The sequence below is a fragment of the Podarcis melisellensis genome (genome assembly GCF_964234715.1).
Source record: "Podarcis melisellensis genome assembly, chromosome: 14".
Lineage (NCBI taxonomy): Eukaryota > Metazoa > Chordata > Lepidosauria > Squamata > Lacertidae > Podarcis > Podarcis melisellensis.
The window spans coordinates 43,194,424-43,213,793 of NC_138546.1; the positions used below are offsets into that span (position 1 = coordinate 43,194,424).

Here is a 19,370-nt window from a genome sequence, read left to right on the forward strand (position 1 = left end):
CTCCTTCTCCATGCCAAAATGCAAACCCTTAAAAGAGATGTTTCTTCTTGGTTCTGGGTCTCTCCTGCCTCCTTGCTAGGAAGTAGGGAACTTTGTTGCAACAGAAAAATAAAGATCTGCCTTGCTTTCACTGCATCTTGCCTCCATCATTCATCTCTGATCCATCATGGACTTGGGGGGCTCAGTCCCTTGGGGAGCTGGGCAGCAAAAGCCAACCCCCTCTATTTTTCCTGTATCACTTTGAAGTCACTTTTGCACGAGATGGAGGGGGGGATTAATCGCCCCACCACCAACCGCCCTACCCCGTCCTGTCTTTTGCGCTGCCAGCTTCCTCCTTGCAAACCAAGAGAGGCGGAGGAGCAACCATCTTGCGCCGCGCACGCTGCATAGTGGCAGGGGGAAAAGGGAGCGCGCTGGATCGCTTCCTGCCTGCGGACCACTATAAATGCGCGCAGAGGAAGGATCCTGCCGCACCGCCTTCTAAGGGTTAGCTCGACGGAGCTGGATTCCTAGAGTGGAGAGTCGATTGATTTATTTTTTCGGAGGGGGGCGGAGAGGGAGAGGGAAGAGGAGGGGCGTCCTCCATATCCAATGCCCGTCCCCACGAAGCCCGTTCCCCTCCCGGATCCACCATTGGGGGAGAGAGAGCGGCCTTTGTCTTGGCCGAGAGCTGCATCGGGGCGATTTGGTGAGAGGCGCTGGGTTCATCCGGGCGAAGGGAAACCCCCGGGAGGCTTGCGAGGAGAGAGGGGTGGGGGGAAGCTAGGAGTGGGGCGGGAAGACCCAGAGGGAGATCCTTGGCCCAGAGCCCAGCCAGTGAGGGGAGAGAAAAGGCGCAAGAAATGTGGGTCGCTTGCAAACTGGGAGGGGTCCTTTGCAGAGCTGGGAAGGGCGAGGCGAGCCTAGCTCTCTGTTTCGCCCCAAAATGGACAACGTTCCCCCCTCCCCGCAGTATTGGGGAATCCGTTTTCAGTCCTCTGCAAAAACAAGCAGGCCTCTTGAATTTTTAAAAACGGGAGCAAAACGAAGCGACCTGGCTCTTCGATTATATTATGCCTCTACTTCGATTAGAATGAGCGACCCCCTTTGAAAACCGAACAAACCTCACCTCCTCCTTTGCATTTTTGCACGGGGCAGAGCAGGGTGGTATTTTTAAGCAGAACACAATTTCCTTTAAAGGGGAAGGCTGAAATCAAGAGGGAAGAGAGAGAGAGAGCCCAGTCGGTAGATCGTGAGATACTTACCGTACTTTCAGGGTCGTGGGTTCGAAAGATTCCAGCACTGCAGGGGGCTGGGCTAGATGACCCTCGCGGTCCCTTCCAGCTCTCCAATTCTGTGGTCGGTCTCGGTTGCTGCAGAGCTTGAGGATTCCACTGCTGGGAACTGGTTACTTACCTGTGCAAACCTTTGCTCTTGCTCTCACAAGGCAGTTCTCAGCTGCGCGAGAAAGAGAACCTGTATGTACCCTGCCAGTATACCAGAGAAATGTTACTTTGTTTTACTTTGTTCTCCAAATATAACTAAAATAGAGAAAATAAAATGGGTTTTCCTTAGAAATGGGCAGTTTTCTGTGAGTTCCATTGGACGAAAAGGCAGATAATTAATAAAGTGCAGTATCACCCATCCAGTGCTTTTTTTTTCCTGGAGAAAAGGTGAGGGGACTCACCACGAAGTTTGTTTGTTGTGACCCCAGTCACAGTGCCGCCACCCCACCCTCACCCCCAGGCAGGGGCTAAATGTGATTAATAAACTCAAGCAGGCAATGATCTGGATTAGAAATGGCCACAACTTTATTGCTTACAGATCTAGGTGGATTTTTGGTTCAGGCATTGGGTGTACAGTGGTACCTTGGGTTACATACGCTTCAGGTTACAGACTCCACTAACCCAGAAATAGTACCTCAGGTTAAGAACTTTGCTTCAGGGTGAGAACAGAAATCGTGCTCCGGTGGCGCAGCAGCAGCGGGAGGCTCCATTAGCTAAAGTGGTACCTCAGGTTAAGAACAGTTTCAGGTTAAGAATGGACCTCCGGAACGAATTAAGTACTTAACCCGAGGTACCACTCTATATCTGTTCTGGCATCCCCAGACAAAAATAATAATTATTATTAAATTTTAAAAAGGTAAGGGAACTCAGTTTCCCCAAGTTTCTGCTAAAACAACAACAACCCTGCAACCATCAAGCAGCAGCCTTAATTTAAACTATTTTCACAGTAGTTTAAGAGTAACAGGCTTAAGGAGAACAAGGCAGTGAGAAAAAGGGGTTGCCAGAGGGAGGGAAGTGGGTGAAGGAGGTTCAGAGTTTCAACAAAAGGCATTCACTGCTTTTCCTTCTGGGATGAGTCCATGTTGGTAGCAGGAAACATCCATATTTGTTGGGGGGAAATCTTCCTTGCCTGGGGCATTAATGGACCTAACAGAAGGATGTCTTGGCTTTGCAGGCCTTGGCAACACCACTAGTTAGGGACATCTCTGCCTTGAGACGAAAAGCTGGCAGGCAAAAGACGCAAGCCTTCTCTCACGCTGGAGGCTTCCAAGATGGAAGAGCAAGACTCCGCTGCCTCTGAATCAGGAAGGAGCCCTGAAAACATCAAGATTGGGAGCAGCGGGGAATCCTGGGAGAAAACCATGCAGAAGACTCTGAGCGAGAACTTGCTCCGAGCGGATGTGCAGCACCAGCGCTTCAAGCAGTTCCGCTACCAAGATGCCGAGGGCCCACGAGAAGTGTGCAACCGCCTCCACGACCTTTGCCATCAGTGGCTGAAGCCGGAGCAGCACACGAAGATCCAGATCCTGGACTTGGTGATCCTGGAGCAGTTCCTGACCATCCTTCCACCGGAGATGGAGCGCTGGGTCAGAGAATGTGGAGCTGAGACCAGTTCCCAGGCAGTCGCCCTGGCAGAGATTTTCCTCCTGACTCAGGCAGAAGAGAAGAAGCAAGAAGAGCAACAGGTGAGAGCACTTTGTCCCGGTAGTTCCAGGGGCCCAGGAATGTGAGGGAGGATACCCTAAAACTCCCCACTAATTGCCCAGCTCTTTGGGGAAATAATATCTGCAATCCCAAGGCCTTTGCTTCTGATCAGTCCTTTTCTCTCTAGTCAATGTCTTCTTCCCTAGTCAGAGTCTCGGATCTTGTTGATTTTTCAGGGGCAGGGGCTGTTTGGTGCTGATTTCTCCGAGGCAGAGAAGACGTCAACAGACACCAAACACAGCCCCCTACGAAAGGGGATCATGCCAGAGGGTGACAGTGGGACCAGCTGGCAAGGTATGGATTTGAACCTGGTCTCCCCTATTGAGGATGTAAGAAACCTGTGGGCTGTTTTTGTGCTTTCCTGGGTCTCCCATGTCTCCAGTCTTTTGCATAATTCAAAAAAAAAAATGTGCTCATACTCAGTATTTGGAAGACTTTGCTAGCACTTTGATTTATGCCCAAGATAGAAATGGGGAAGAGCTTTTTCACCCAAATTAAATATAAAATGGGTATAAATGTATTTTGACGGGACATTTTGTAACACTTGTGTGTGCTTCGACATGCACCACTTACCGTATTTTTCGCTCTATAAGACACACTTTCCCTCCTCCAGAATTAAGGGGAAATGTATGTGCGTCTTATGGAGCGAATGCAGGCTCCATGGCTTCAGCAATAGCAACGTGAAGCTTCTGAAGCACAGTGGGAGCGCTCCCATCGCGCTCCAGAGGCTTTGCGTTGTTTTGCTGAAGCCTGGAGAGTGAGAGGCGTCGGTGCGCACTCTGGAGGCTTTTCCTCTCTGCGCAGTGCCCCTTCAGCGAAGCGGGAGGAGAAATGGAAGGGGCTCCGTTTCTCCTGCCGCTTCGCTGGAGGGGCGCTGCACAGAGAGGGAGAGAATTATTTTTTCTTGTTCTCCCCCTCTAAAACAAGGTGCGTCCTATAGAGCGAAAAATATGGTAAATCTCTGAAGCAATGATACGTTATTGCAGTGATGTGGGTGGCCTTCCAGATGTTGTCTTGACTACAGCTCCCAAGCCAGCAGGGCCAATAGCCAGGGATGTTGGGAGCTGGAGCCCAATAACACCTGGAGGACCACAGGTTCTCCATCGTGTGGAACTGGCTTCCCACCACCTTGTCTCTTACAGGCTATGGAATGCTTCCAGCAATACGTGCTCAGCAATCTCTTCTGTGCGGTGGACGAGAAACGGCTTCCGGGCAACCTGATAAGGTAGGGGGCGAGGGTTGTTGTGGAAGCTGTTTTAAGATGGACTCTGTGCCTCTGTCCTGTCATCTCCCTAGACCTGAACAAATCTCTCATGGGCGTAAGAAGAGCCTGGCTGGATTCATCTAATCTAGCACCTGCTCTCACATTCGCCCAGAAGCAGGGCGTGAGCACAGCAGTGTTCTCCCCACTTGTGATGCCCAACAACTGGTACCCAGAGGCATACTGCCTTCAGAGAGGAGGCAGAACATGCCATTGGTAGGCTTGTCCTCCATGGATTCATCTAACCCTCTTAAAACCTGTCCAGTTGGCTGCATCTTCTGCTATTAGAATGAGTGCTTTCTTTTGTCCTGAATTTACATTCAGCTACATTGGATGGCCGCAAGTTGTAGTGTTATGGGACAGGGAGAAAAACTTCTCTCCCTCCACTGTATCCACTATGTGCATCATTTTATTTTTATTTTCCCCCCAAATTTTTAAATTAGTTTTCCAAATTTATAACAGATATAACACAACACAAAATAACAAACAAATAACAAAACATATTAAAAAGACAAACAAACAAACATACAAAAGGTCTTATGGTTAAAAATCCAAGTTAAATTCCATTATTAAATGACTTCCTCAAATCCTTCCTAACTGATTTTCATTAAATCTCATTTTAGCAGTTTTCCAATATCCACTTTCTAATAAAATTAACTTGTTCAAATTACTAACTTCTTTTCTTTTCATAATATTCTCAGTCCATAATATTATACAGTACAACATACTTTAATCCTAAGCCAAATTTAGTGCTTGCAAGTATTTCCACCTATGTTATATTATAGTATTTAGCTAAGTATTCCTTAAATTTCTTCCACTCTTCTTGATGTTCCTCCTCTTTCTGATCGCAGATTCTTCCAGTAAGGTCACTTTGTGCTTCATTTTAAACCACTGTCGTGTCCCCCTTTACATCTGTTGATGCCACTCAGTGAAGGTTTGAATCTTGCACAAAATGCCCAGTTACTTCCCCTGAACTTGCCTTTTAGCTTTTGCTGAAAGATAATATCTCTCGTTATATTCCTAAGAAGGAAAGGTTCTTATCTTTCTCCCCCCAGGATCTGGCGACCTTGAAGGGGGCTGCTATGTACCTTTCTAAGGAGGAGCGGGCTTTGGTGGATCCAGAACAGAGAGCTGTGCACAGGCAGCTCGTGATGAAGAGCTGTGGGATCATGGCCCCTCTAGGTAATGTGTCTTCTTCCCTGGTTGATGATGAGACCTGTTTACAAACCCAAAATAACATTTGTGTCTAACCTGATGGCCCAACCTTTAACCACCTGGCTACATCCAGATGTTTTAGACTACAGTTGCCATCAGTCCAGCCAGCACAGCTGATGGGTTGTAGTTCAAAACATCTGGAGGGCACCAAGTTGGCAAAGGCTGCCTTAACCAGCGTTCAGCTGGGAGCTGAACCCTGGTCTCCATGATCTTAGTCCAACTGTATCATGGCAGCTGTCACTTAATGCAAGGAACGATCTCCCACCTAATATTTTAGTCCTTCCTTTATCACAATGGCTAGTTGTAGCTCAATTATTTTGGGGGCCCATTTCTTAAACTCGCTTATCCCTTTCCTGCCTTTATTGCAGGAGCTGAAAGATGGGAAGTGGAGAGTAAAGGAGAACCGCGAGGGATGTCGCCGGAAAGAGGGCGGTGCAAAAAGAGTGAAGAGCAGAAAAGGAAGACCGAAATAAACCATAAGAGGAGGACTAAATCCCCCGTTTCTGAAGACGGCGACTATCATGAAATCACAGTCCAAGGGAAAATAGGGAAAATAAGGAAAAGAAGCGAAAAATGTAAGTGCCGTGTTTGGGGGCGGGGGGAGTTAAAATTCTAAAATCCTGAAGCTTGTTGCAAAATCTGCACAGGAGAGACATAAAATACGGGGGGTGTAGAAAGAACGTAATTGTGAGTCTGCAGCTCACTACCCAGGGAAATAATCCGCACAGGGGAGGGAACCTAAACATGCTCAAGAGTAGCGGTGTGTGTGTGTGTGTGTGTGGCACCCACAAGGTTCTCCGTATACCTGCCTGCTTTCTGTACCCTCACTCAGTCCAGGCAGCTTCTTTGCCTATCAGCTTCTTCCTCCTTAGGCTCAGTCTTGCCCTTGTAGAACACAGCAGAGAGGAAGATAGGGACAAGACTAGAATTGGTTCTGCGTGTCATTGGCTCTAGCTCCACCTACTGTTGGTCCTCCTGCCTTCCCCCCTACCAATCTCAGTGGGCACCAACCACCACTGGTGCGTGTGAGAGGCACAGCCAAAGTAGACCCCATGGCAGCAGTAGAATTTGGACTCTTGATTTCCGGGGTGCGTTGTTATTGTAGAGTTATTTGCTTTTTCATACAGTCCTTTATTTCTTTGGCTTTGGTGACTGACTGTTTTCTAGAGACTTGATTTGCTCCTATATCAATTACTCCGGCACTAATTTACTCTTGCTTTTTAGTAAGGATTTTTTTTTTGAAGTTTGGCCATACATGTTAGTAGCTGAACTGAAGTTCTCTTCTTTTCCTCCCCCTTCTACACTAGCTGTTATTAAAATAAGTGAGCCGCCGACCGTTAAAAGGCAAAGGACTTACTTTTTCAACAAGGAGTGGGAAGAGAGGTATTGCTTTGTGGATCTGAATGGCAAGTGCGTCTGCTTAGTCTGCTCCTCAACTGTTGCCGTCTCAAAGAAGCACAATGTCCAGAGACACTATGAAAGAAACCACAGCAGTTTTGCAAAAGATTATCCCCTAGATTCCGAACTTCGGAAAAAAAAGGTCCATGAAATGAAATCCAAATTGGCGATTCCACCGACACCGGCCACCAGGCCTGTGGTGCAATCCAAGAATAATACGATGGCATCTTTTAAAATTGCAAGCTTGCTTGCAAAGAGGAAAAAACCTTTTGTAGATGGGGACTTGTTGAAAGAGATATTTTTGACCGCCGGTGACTCAATGTTCGAAGGTTTCCCTAATAAAAAAGAAATACTTGCAGCGATTCAAAAATTGCAGCTGTCTGGAAACACCATCACAAGAAGAATTGAGTCTATATCCAGAGACTTGGATTGTCAGCTGCAAAGTGATCTTCAGAATTGCCTTTGGTTCGCACTTCAGTTTAATGAATCGACAGATATAACAGACCCGTCTCAGATGGCAGTTGTTGCGAGAATGGTTTTGAGTGATCTTTCTGTGATAGAGGAGCTACTCAGAATACTACCTCTGAAAGGAAAAACAAGAGGTGAGAATATATTTCAGACTTTCAAAGACTTTGCCATGGAAATAAATTTGCCTCTTCACAAATTGTCATCTATCACCACCGACGAGGGAGCAGCAACGGGGTGTATTGGTGGGTTTATCGCCCAGTGCCAGCAGGATGAATCTTTTCCAAAGTTTGTTTCATATCACTGCATCATTCACCAGGAAGCATTATGTGCTAAAGTACTCCGGTTTAAACACATAATGGATGTGGTTAAAAAGATAATAAACTCTATCCGGGCCGTCTCCTCAAAACACAGGCTTTATAAAGCCCTTCTGGAAGATGTTGATGCTGAGCACAATGATCTCCTTTTGCACACTGAAGGCAAGTGGCTGAGTAAAGGGAAAGTTCTGGCCAGATTCTTAAACCTGATTGAAGAAATTAAGGAGTTTTTTAGGTCTAAAGATCAGTATGTTGAACAACTTGACGACAGGTTTTGGTTAATGGACTTGGCTTTCCTTGCTGACTTGATGCAAAAACTGAACATTTTGAACTTTGAGCTTCAGGGTAAAGACAAGCATATTTCTGGGATGGTCACTGCAGTCAATGCCTTCAAAGATAAACTGAGGTTGTGGAAGTCACACCTGGAGAGGAAATCGCTCCTTTACTTCCCCTCAATGAAGCAAGTCATTGGAGAGAATGACTTCAACGGCGTCCCGTTTGTGGGCTACCTAGAGATCCTGGAGGAGCAGTTCCTTACTCAATTTGAGCAGCTCATTGACATTGAGCCTGTCGTGTCCTTTTTTGCAAACCCGTTCGACTCCATCGATGTCACAGTGACTGCCATGGCCATTGCAGAACTCTGTCAAGCTGGGCTGGAGGAAATAGAGCTGGAGATTGTGGACTTGCAAAATGACTTGGCTTTGAAGTCTCATTCAGGCCACGACAACTTTTGGAATCAGGTTGGTTCCCAGAAGTTCCCTTTGTTGAAAAAGACTGCTGCAAAGGTAAACTCTTATTTTGGGTCAGCTTATCCGTGCGAGTCCCTTTTCTCTGCCAGAAAGTTTATCAAGTCAAAAAACAGAACACGGCTGACGCCTAAGCATCTGGATGACTGTTTGAGAGCAGCCATCTCGTCGTACACCCCCAATTATAGCAAGCTTGCAGATGACATGCAGTGCCAGGCTTCACATTAGTCTTGGAGCAGTGGCACAATTTATGTGAGGTGTGGTTGCTTTGCGTTAATCATTAGCTTTGATTGGGTTATTTTCAGTGGCTTCTGTTCTTTTCTATGCTGTGTTTCCTTTTAACTGTGGCTGATATCTCACTCTTAAATACATCATTTTACTTGTGACCGTGGGTGTATATTGTTGCATTAACTCAGCCCAGGTATAACCAAAATGTCATTAAAAACGGCGAGCGAGCTTTTGAGTTCTCCGGAATGCTTCACCACACTTGGGTGTTAAGCGAAGCGGGTGGGGAGCTAGCTTAGTGCCCCAAAGACTGCATTGGTCTCAGCCAGCATCTCCACTATACAGTCACACCTTGGAAGTTGAACGGAATCCATTCCGGAAGAAGTCTGTTTGACTTCCAAAACATTCGAGAACCAAAGCGCAGCTTCTGATTGGCTGCAGGAGCTTCCTGCACTCAATCAGAAGCCCCAAAAGCAATGTCGGACGTTCAGCTTCCAAAAGAATGTTAAAAAACCAGAACAATCACTTCCAGGTTTCGTTTGGGAGCCGATTTGTTCGGTAGCCAAGGCATTTGAGATCCAAGGTATGACTGTACATTGAAAGTGGTATTATGCCACTTTACAGAGTTATGGCTTGCCAAAGAATCCTTGGAGTTGTAGCTAATAAACTCTCAGAAGTGTTTTGAGAGTTGCCCAGAGACTCCTAATCCCCTCACAGAACTACAGTTCCCAAAGTTCCCTGGGAAGAGGGAACCACTCTGAAAACAGTAGCTCTTTGAGAGGAATAGGGGTCTCCTAAGAATTCCCAGCAGCCTTAACCAGCTTCATTTCCCAGGATTCTTTGAGGGAAGCCATGGTTGTTTAAAGTGGCATGATACTGTTTTCAATGTTTAGAGCAGGTGAGGCCTGCTCTAAGTATAGTATGGGAAGAGGTGGTAGTCTTACTCAAATAAGCTTCCTCAGCTGCTACATAGGCTTTAGGTGACACCAAGAGATGCTAGGATAAAGAAACACACGTGACTGATTCCCCATTTTTGAAAATACAAAATCCAGCAGTTAGAGAACTTTTGGGAATGTTTCTTAGGGGTTAACACAGGTATCTTATTGCTTTTTGTATAATTATTATCCTGCTTGCCTTCTCTTCATATTGGGCTAAGGATATGGAAGCCCAAAGAACTTCAGTGGGGCTAGAGAAATATTTGCCATAAACATCAACAATTCCTACCGGTTTATGCTATACTTCATTTACTGCTGAGCAGGGTCTGAAATTAGCCAGGTGCCAGGCACATTTTGCACCTGACTATTGGCCACTTACAACCAAGTGAAGATGCCTGGGTGCCAGGATTGGGCCTGACGTCTCCACCACCTGGAGGCGCATGCCTGGGAAGCCTTGGATATGGACTGTTTTCACACACTAATACCACATCCTGTAAAATTCTATCAGTTATATTTTATCTGAATTTCAGGAACCAAAATGCTTTTTTCTGTGCAGCCTGAGCAAGAGCAGTGAACAGCATTATAGTAAATTGTTGTAGCTTGTCTTCAGTTACCTCACTCCACTGCCCTGCTCACAGCTCTGAAGAATATCCCTATGTTATGAATGGTCGGTGTCACCATTAAGAAAAAGAAGTGGGAAGAGGCCAATATATATGTGGACTGTCCCTATATCAAGTGGCTTTTCTTCTTCAACGTCTCAAAATTCTTAACTTAGCTCAAGGTTGTCATCTGAACTAGCCAGATGTTTAACTGAGAATTAATCAGTCAGTTAATCACTTGAAAAATGGGACTTTAGAGCCGTCTTGCCCCAAAATGGCAACTAGACATTCTGTTTTGGCCACTGTAACCTTGGCTTAAGGATCCATTTGATACCTAGCTTATATATCTAACACTCCTGCTGAGGAATTTCCTGTGCAGTCTGATCCTACTTGTTTTGTTTATTCAAAAGTGCTGCGAACACAAGAAACCAAGCTCAACTCAAGCAGATGTGTAGCTGTAATTCAGTGCCCACCACCACTTTCTAAAAATCATCTTTCTGTTTTAAAAAAAGTTATTGTTAAACCATTTTGTAAAAGTCTTCTCCCAAAATTATCTGTCGCCACAGGCTACAGGCACTTTGGAATAAAACTGGTAAACTTGCAAAGATAAACACCTTCAAAAATGTAAGAGAGATCTATCTGCTCATTTATAAGCATATGAAAAGGGAAACTTAACTGCAGGGGTGCGGATCTCTGCTTTTACAGTGGTACCTCGGGTTACAGATGCTTCAGGTTACAGACTCCGCTAACCCAGAAATAGTACCTCAGGTTAAGAACTTTGCTTCAGGATGAGAACAGAAGTTGCGCGGCAGCAGTGGGAAGGACCCATTAGCTAAAGTGGTACCTCAGGTTAAGAACAGTTTCAGGTTAAGAACGGACCTCCTGAACAAATTAAGTTCTTAACCTGAGGTAGCACTGTATATGAAAAGGTTACACAATATTACACCCTTCAGTATAGGGTTAGATGATTCTTAACTACTCTTGTCAGAACCCTAGGTTACTGCAAAAAGGGAAACTATTTTGAGAGCAAACAACCTTAATGCCATTTCAGAGCACCTTCTCCCAGCAGAAGGCAGTTGCATGGACTTATAAAATTGCTCTCTGGACTTTTAATGGAATATAGCAGGACACAGAAGTCCTCTCCCTTTACTACTCGAGCTCCTACTCAGGTGATACTCTGAGAATATATTTCAGCAGGCATTGGCCACCCACTTTCAAACATGTGTAAGTAATAAAAGCCAGAAACGTGCTGCTTTTTTAAGAAGGACTTTGAGAATCTCAAGGAGGTCTGTTTTACACCCTGATTCTGTACCTTTACTGGACTCTGGTAGCATTGTAGTATATATTTGGCCCAACCTTTTATATTGAACCTGGAAACAAACAGGTAAACTGCACCGCCGGGAAAACAGAAGTGTAATCTGCTTACTGTAGCTAGTTTAGTCTGGCTGAACACCTAAGGACCAGTTTTTCACATAACACTATATAAAGAGCATCCTTATACAGTGGTACCTTGGGTTAAGTACTTAATTCGTTTTGGAGGTCCATTCTTAACCTGAAACTGTTCTTAACCTGAAGCACCACTTTAGCTAATGCAGCCACCTCCTGATGCGCGATTTCTGTTCTCATCCTGATGCAAAGTTCTTAACCCGAGGTACTATTTCTGGGTTAGCGGAGTCTGTAACCTGAAGCATATGTAATCCGAGGTACCACTGTAGTGCAATATGGAGGCTATTTGGGGAAGAAGGGTGCAGGATAGATCTCAAGTTATCAAGAAAAACCTTCAAAAAAGGTGCTTGTTTAGAAAAAGGAATCCAGATGTTGCCACCACCTCATTTCCCAGGAACAAGAACAGAGAGAACTTAGTCAATATTAGGTGCCTTATAAAATATGTGGATTCTGCCATCCATATCGGTGTCAACCTGAACTTTGTACTCCAGTTCAAAGCGCTGACCAGTGCTTTTTTTCTGGGGGTACGCAAGGGTGTGCAGTACTGGAATCTTTCCCCCTCCATGTTAAAAGTGTGGCACTTAGTGTATGTAACAACTTCATGGTGAGTACTGGCACCTCCCCCCCATATTTTAAAGTGCTGGAGACTTAGCTTGTAGATAGACACATACACCAAGCTATTGACTGACCCGTCAGTAGGAAAATAATTTTGCCACTATTGAATGAACTTTATCAGAGAGAATTTCATGGTGGTCATTCATAGAAGTCAAATATACAAAGCTCTGGAATCAGACACTGTGTTGGTGCAATTGTGGGACTTTAGGGATGTTCTGGCACCTCTAGTGATCCTGCCTGTCCAGTTTGCACCTTTTGGTCTGTTGTGGCAGTAGAAATTGGCACCATCCTTGGTAATTGTAGCACAAGTGGACCTGGCTTAGTTCCTTCTTCATATACTTAAGAGACAACACTTCTTCGATTGTATTGAAACTGCTGGTCCTTTACCTGCCAGTGGCAGCCAGAAAGATGGTTCTAGCATTGCAAATGAAAATTGGCTTCAAAAAGCAGTGCATATTGCGTTTACGGAAAAACTCACCAACTCAACAGTTTTGCACGGTACTATGAAACCAGAAGATTGCGCAGCTGTTTGGTGGACTTCCATGACCTATGTCAATAACCGCCCACGCTTTAATATGGTCCCTGCTAAGTATGAGTTTATCTGGAAATAACTCTGATTTTTTTACCCTAGCTACTTACCTTTTCGCTATGTATCTTGGCAAATGCTTTCATACCCTACTAGCTTTGTTATGAACATGTTTTACGCTGCTGTCCCTTTATCGTAATCCCTGTACATACTGCTCATTCGCTTTTATGTATACTTACCATTTTAGTTGCTTCGTCTTGTTTTTCCCTTCTCCTTTTTTCTCTTACTCGGTGCTGTATACCTGTTGAAATAAAATAAACCATTTAAAATAAAAAAATAAAAATACTGAAATAACTTTAATGGCTTGCATTGTGTTTTCAAGCACTTTTCACACTGCTACTGGTTAACTTTTAAAATGGCCCTCCTGAAGAAGCGTTTCCACCCCCATCATTCAGCTTGGGACACTGGGGTCCAGCTCCGAGGGCCTTCTGGCGGTTCCCTCCCTGTGAGAAGTGGGGTTACCAGAAATAAACAACTATCTGACCTTTAGAAGACATCTGAAGGCAGCCCTGTTTAAGGAAGTTTTTAATGTTTGATGTTTTATCATGTTTTTAATATTCTGTTGGGAGCCGCCCAGAGTGGCTGGGGAAACCCAGCCAGATGGGCAGGGTATAAATAATATTTTACTATTATTATTACGGCATGGGGAGAGACACAAGCAGGCACCTGGAATTGTCTTTAGCTACCACTTTCCCCCTCCTGTTTCATGAGGGGCAGCTATGCTGGAATTCTGAAGCTCCAACAAAAAGTTGAGCAGGACTTTAAAGGGCCACAGATTTATGATGGCATAAAGGCTTACGGACTAGAGTCCTGTTCATTAGAATGTAAGAAAAGCGGTGCTGGATTAGGCCCCAGGCCCATCTAGTCCACCATCCTGTTCTTACAGGGGCCAACCGGATGCCCATGGGAAGCCTGGAAGCAAGAGCTGAGGAGAATAGCACTCTTGCATCTTCCAAGCAACCGACATTCAGAGTCATGCTGCCTCTAACAGCCATTGTGGGTAGTAGCCACTGAAAGCCTTATCCCTCATCAGCTGCATGGGGTGTTTTCCTCAAGTAACAGGAAAACATACATCCATACATTATGGGAGGAGTGAGAGAGTATGAATACGTAAGGTGGTCACATTGTGACAATGACATTAAATGTGTGCACATTTATTTTGGTAAAAATTCACAAAGCAGTGTTGATAGCACAAACATCCTGGCATTGGTGTGCTTATTAACATGAAATGTTGGTTTCCGTCACTCTCAAGATACAATGGAGTGCCCATCCAGAGGGTGAAATCAAACCATTGGTGAATCTCTGCAGCTGCAGAGACCGGTAACTCGTAACTGCTGCCTCCTGCGCTTGGTTTTGCTGTGTTGGTCTGGGCAGTGTGCGTGTATGTTCTGGACTGCCCAGAAAACAAGACCCTGCTCTCGGACTTGCTGACGTGGTCCAAAAGAAAGCAGAGCATACAATTGGCACCAGCTACTGGAATTGCCGAACTGAGGCATACAAGTCACAAACTATCCATTTTAGGGATTCCACTCTGATTTTTGTATAGGGTTTACTCCTTAGCATTTTTCATCTTTGTCTCAATGCAGGTGACAAGACATCAAAAGTAGACACAAAAAACTCAGGCCAAATTGCTATTATAAATCCACTTTCCTACCTGGCTCCAATTACACCGGATGAATGTGCATTTTAAAACTGTGCTTCTGTCATCCACCTGTACGTGCCAGGAGAAAGGAAGAGGCTCAAGATCCTTTTAGAGGCACCTGTACACAGATTTGAAAGGCATTTCCCATCTTCATCTGGCTACCCTGATCTCCCTCTTAGCTGCTTTTGTGGATTCTTCCTCCCAGTCAAAATTTAGGCTGTAAGATCCCCTGGTCAGAGACCTGTGTGTTATGATTTTGTTGCCCCATATTATTCAAGAATATACACAGAATAGTAAGTGGTTATATTGGTAACTGGAATTCTTTAAGTCGAATTAAATTCACTGTGCCGCCTTGTATCCTCACCTAAATTATCGGCAGATTAGCCTGGAGACTTTCCAAAGGCCCCAGGAAGGAAAGAGATAAGCCTCTTTCCAAAAACTGTGCAGGTATTCCTGCTCACCCTCATACAGAGACTGTAGTCTCTCTCATCCCAATAAACTCTGTGAACTGTAGCTCTCTGAGGAGAATACAGTGGTACCTCGGGTTAAGTACTTAATTCGTTCCGGAGGCTGTTCTTAACCTGAAACTGTTCCTAACCTGAAGCACCACTTTAGCTAATGGGGCCTCCTGCTGCCGCCGTGCCGCCGGAGTACGATTTCTGTTCTCATCCTGAAGCAAAGTTCTTAACCCGAGGTACTATTTCTGAGTTAGCGGAGTCTGTAACCTGAAGCGTATGTAACCTGAGGTACCACTGTATGGGGGTCTCCTGCCAACACTCAGCACTAATTACAGTCCCCAGGATTATTTGCGGGGAAGCCCTGGCTTTTTAAAGTGCCGTGATGCTGCTTAAAATGTTCAGCGCAAATGGGGCCTTAAGACAACTTTATCCCTCTGTCTCCTCACACACTCCACTACGGGAAACCTTGGCAGGTTCATGCTTGCCTGAGGACTGAATAACGGAGTCTCAGTTGCCTTGGGTTGCACTGAGTAGCGAGAAAAGGGTCCCACCAACACCAACACATTTTGGCGCCCTGAAGTGAACCTCAAAATGGCGGGTAAGTGAAGATCTACATCAGGAACACGGGAAGGGTGCAAAATTCCTGCATTGCAGGGGGCAGGACTATATGATCCCCAGGGTCCCAGTTCTATGATGTGCATGGGGATCTGCTGCCTCTCTGGATCCTGCGGCCAGAAGAGCTTGCCTCATTTTGCCTCAAGGCCAGCCCTGCTTCCTCCCACCATCTCAGCCTGCATGCATCTCCTCCCTCCATCGCCTTGCACAAGCGCCCCTTTCCCCATATGGCTTGCGGGATAGGAAGGGCGTTCAGGAAGGGCAACCGGCACGGGAAATAACGATAAAAGAAACGCGGAGGCGCCTCTCCGGGTTCCTATCGGACTCCCCGCCTGGCGCGCATGGATGGAGCATCAAGAAGCACCACCTGCCCAGTGCGCATTGCTTGCTTGCGTTTTGGATGCTCCAGGGAGAGGATTCCTGTTGGGGGCCCTCAAAGGGTTAAATCCGGGTTTCCCAAACTTGGGTCACCAGCTGGTCTTTTTTTGGACTACAACTCCCATCATCCTTAGCTAGCAGGACCAGTGGGCGGGGATGATGGGGACTGTAGTCCAGAAACAGTTCGAGACCCAAGTTTGGGAAACGCTGGGTTAAATGAATCGAGTCGGATTCCTAGAGAGAATTTATTTTATGGGGGGGGGGGAGGAGGGAGAGAGGAAGTGAACCCTGGAGCAAAGGCAGCCCCACCCCCGGTCGCCCCTTCCTGCCCTGTTTCTTCCAGGAGAGGAAAGCGGCCCCTTGGCTTCCGTAGGCGCTGCAGCGGCGCTTCCTTCCTCCTGCGATCTGGTGAGCCTCCGCCCTTGTGCGTTTGGGAAAAGGGGAGCCTCGGGGCTACAGGGAACGGTGGGTAGGTGAGTATTGGGGGGGGGGGGATCCTGATTCTGGAAAAGCTTCCCAGGCTCAAATCCTGCAGAGAGAAGGTATCCTTTGCTTGCTTGCTTGCTATTACAGTACTGTATATCCCACTTTTCCACCAAGGAGCGCAAGGTGGGGTTCATGGACCGTCCGCTCTTGCAGGGATGGCTGTGGGCAGGATTTCTGCATTGTCGTGGGTTGCACTAAATAGGGAGAAAGACACTGAGATGAAAACAGGAGAGGAAGAGAAACTTCCTGTTCCTGATGGGCACAAAGTTTGGGAGCAGTGTCTGGCTACTGTTGTGAACAGGATACAGTGGTACCTCGGGTTAAGTACTTAATTCGTTCCGGAGGTCCGTTCTTAACCTGAAACTATTCTTAACCTGAAGCACCACTTTAGCTAATGGGGCCTCCTCCGGCTGCTGCTGCGCCGCCAGAGCACGATTTCTGTTCTCATCCTGAAGCAAAGTTCTTAACCCGAGGTACTATTTCTGGATTAGAGGAGTCTGTAACCTGAAGTGTATGTAACCTAAAGCGTATGTAACCCGAGGTACCACTGTAATTCAATGCGTCAGAAGTGGGGAGTCAAATGTGGCCTCTTTATGGCCCTCAGACTCACCCCAGACCACACCCCTTTCTCAGTCACACCCCTCAGCAGCCCTAATAAAATGAGGAGACCATTGCCACCACAGAAAGGTCCAAGGTAGGAGGAAGCGGGGAATGCTCCATCTTCTGACCCTCAATCACATTGAATGCTTTAATCTAAGTGCAAGAACTGCTTTTCAAGACTTTAGTTAATCTCAGCCTCCCCTTTCCACCTCCCTTTCTTCCTAGTAGAAGTATTAGTTGGTAGCTGCACTAGTGTGACAGGTTCTGCACCTTTTGAACCTCAGTCAGAACAAGGGCTTTAATCTATAGCCCTCAAGTGAAGGAATTCTTCCTCATCCCAGCCTGTGTCTCACAATATGCATTCACTGCCTTTTGTTTTGGGACAAGACATGGTCGCTTCTGAGCTTATGGGAAATCTCCCTGCCTTGACAAAGTAGTAATGCACTTACAGAATGATGTCTTGGCTTTGCAGGCCTTGGTAACGGCACCAGTTAGGACCATCTTAACCTCAAGGCAAAAACTGGGAGGAGGGAAAAGCGATCCTCTTGCAGGAAGAGGAGGAGCACCAATCCAAGATGGGCAAGAAGGATTCAGCCGGCCCCAAGGAAGGAAGAGGCCACCTCGATGCCATCAGGAATGGGAGCAGTGGGAGATCCTGGGAAAGAATGGTGGCGCAGAAGACCCCGGGCGAGGACACAAGTAGCTCAGTTGTACGGTGCCAACGCTTCCGGCGGTTCCGCTACCAAGATGACAAGGGGCCCAGAGAGGTTTGCAGCCAGCTCCACCATCTTTGCCGCCTATGGCTGAAGCCAGAGCAGCGCACAAAGAATCAGATTCTGGACTTGGTGATCCTGGAGCAGTTCCTGACCATCCTTCCAGCGGAGATGGGGCGCTGGGTCAGAGAATGTGGAGCCGAGACCAGTTCCCAGGCAGTTGCCCTGGCAGAAGGTTTTCTCCTCAGTCAGGCAGAAAAGCAGCAGGTGAGAGCACTTCATCCTGGTAGTTCCATGAGCCCAGGAATGTGAGAGAGGGTACCCTAAAACTCCCCACTAATTGCCTTTCTCTTTGGGAAAATCATCCAAGGAGGGATGACCCCAACCCCAAGCTTCTGATCATACTTTTTCTAAGCCTTCTCCCATTCTGTGTCTTTGCTTCTCATTGCTGTTTCAGGAGCTGGAACTGTTTGCAGAATTGGGCTCTGGTTTCCCCGAGACAGAGGAAGCTCCATCAGACATCAGACACAGCCCACCAGGAAGAGGGGTCATGCAGGAGACCAACGAAGGTACCACCTTACAGTGTAAGGATTAATGGGGCATATTTCAACTTGGTCTGCCCCTATTTCTTACACAAGAAATCCCTAGCGCACCTCAAGTTTTTGACATATTTTGATTGCAGCCAAGAGCTCCCAAGTTTTTTTTTTAGGCTGGGGGGAGGGAATTGAGTGGATGAGAGATTCCCCCCCCCCAGCTGAAATGGGTGCTGACATCCAAAATCCATTCAACAGAAAATATATGGGCCTTGCTTACTTGTTTTGCTAATCCAAGCTATGGCTTAGTGCAGGTCTGGGGAACATTAGGACTTCTGGATGGTGCTGAATTACAACTCCCATCTGCTGTAGCATGCATGGCTAATAGCCTAGGATGATGGGATTTGTAGTGCAGCAACAATTGGAAGGACAAAGGTTCCCCACACCTGACACAGTATGAGGCTGCTAGTTGCTTTGCTTCTCTCTGGTCGTTTTGCTGCTGTGCTCCACTGAGCTGAGCTCAGCCGTGGCTTGGCTTAGTGTGGCATCCAAACCTTGGTTCATAGGTTAGCTCTCTGCAGAGGAACTATGTCATAATCAATGTCTCCTGCCCGTTTGCATCACACCATGGTTTGGATTAGCACGATGTGGGAAGCAGGCCTTTGCAATACCCATGTGTACTTGGACATGCATTGTTTATTCTACTAGCTTCCCACTATCTTTCTTTGTGTATGTGTGTGTTTTTTACAGGTAATGGAATGGTGCCAAAAAAACATGCTCAGCCATCTCGACTTTGTGGTGGATGGGAAACGGCTTCTGTAAGACCTAAACAGGTAGGGGCAAGACTCTCTGCAGAGACAAAAGGGGAAGCTTGGTTTTCTTTGTCCTCCTGCTCACATTTCTGGACCTCGATGAATCGTTCTCTTTCTGTTTGTGTCTCTCAAAACTGTCCACTAGGAAATCTATGAATGCAACTCGTGAAAGGTGTAAATCCTGCAAGATAATAGCCATCTTCCCCACTGCACCTCTGCCATAACCGGCCTTTTGGATATTACTGCCTTATCTATGAGGAGGAAACATTTTCTTTTTCTTTCAGGGCCTGGTGACCTTTGAGGAGGTAGCTTTGAATTTCTCTGAAGAAGAGTTGGCTCTGCTGAATCCTGACCAG

At 46.4% G+C, this 19,370-nt stretch overlaps 1 protein-coding gene across 1 annotated transcript; it reads left to right on the forward strand.

The window, feature by feature from the left end:
* Positions 1–467: 467 nt before the first annotated feature.
* LOC309356771 (protein FAM200C-like) lies at positions 468–11,623 on the forward strand. The gene is made up of 7 exons (XM_081888492.1): positions 468–688; positions 2,440–2,950; positions 3,146–3,263; positions 4,112–4,194; positions 5,286–5,412; positions 5,814–6,020; positions 6,753–11,623. Exons 2-7 carry the CDS (start codon positions 2,537–2,539, stop codon positions 8,597–8,599), a joined length of 2,796 nt encoding a protein of 931 aa, XP_081744618.1. The 5' UTR covers positions 468–688; positions 2,440–2,536; the 3' UTR covers positions 8,600–11,623.
* The last annotated feature ends 7,747 nt before the right edge of the window (positions 11,624–19,370 follow it).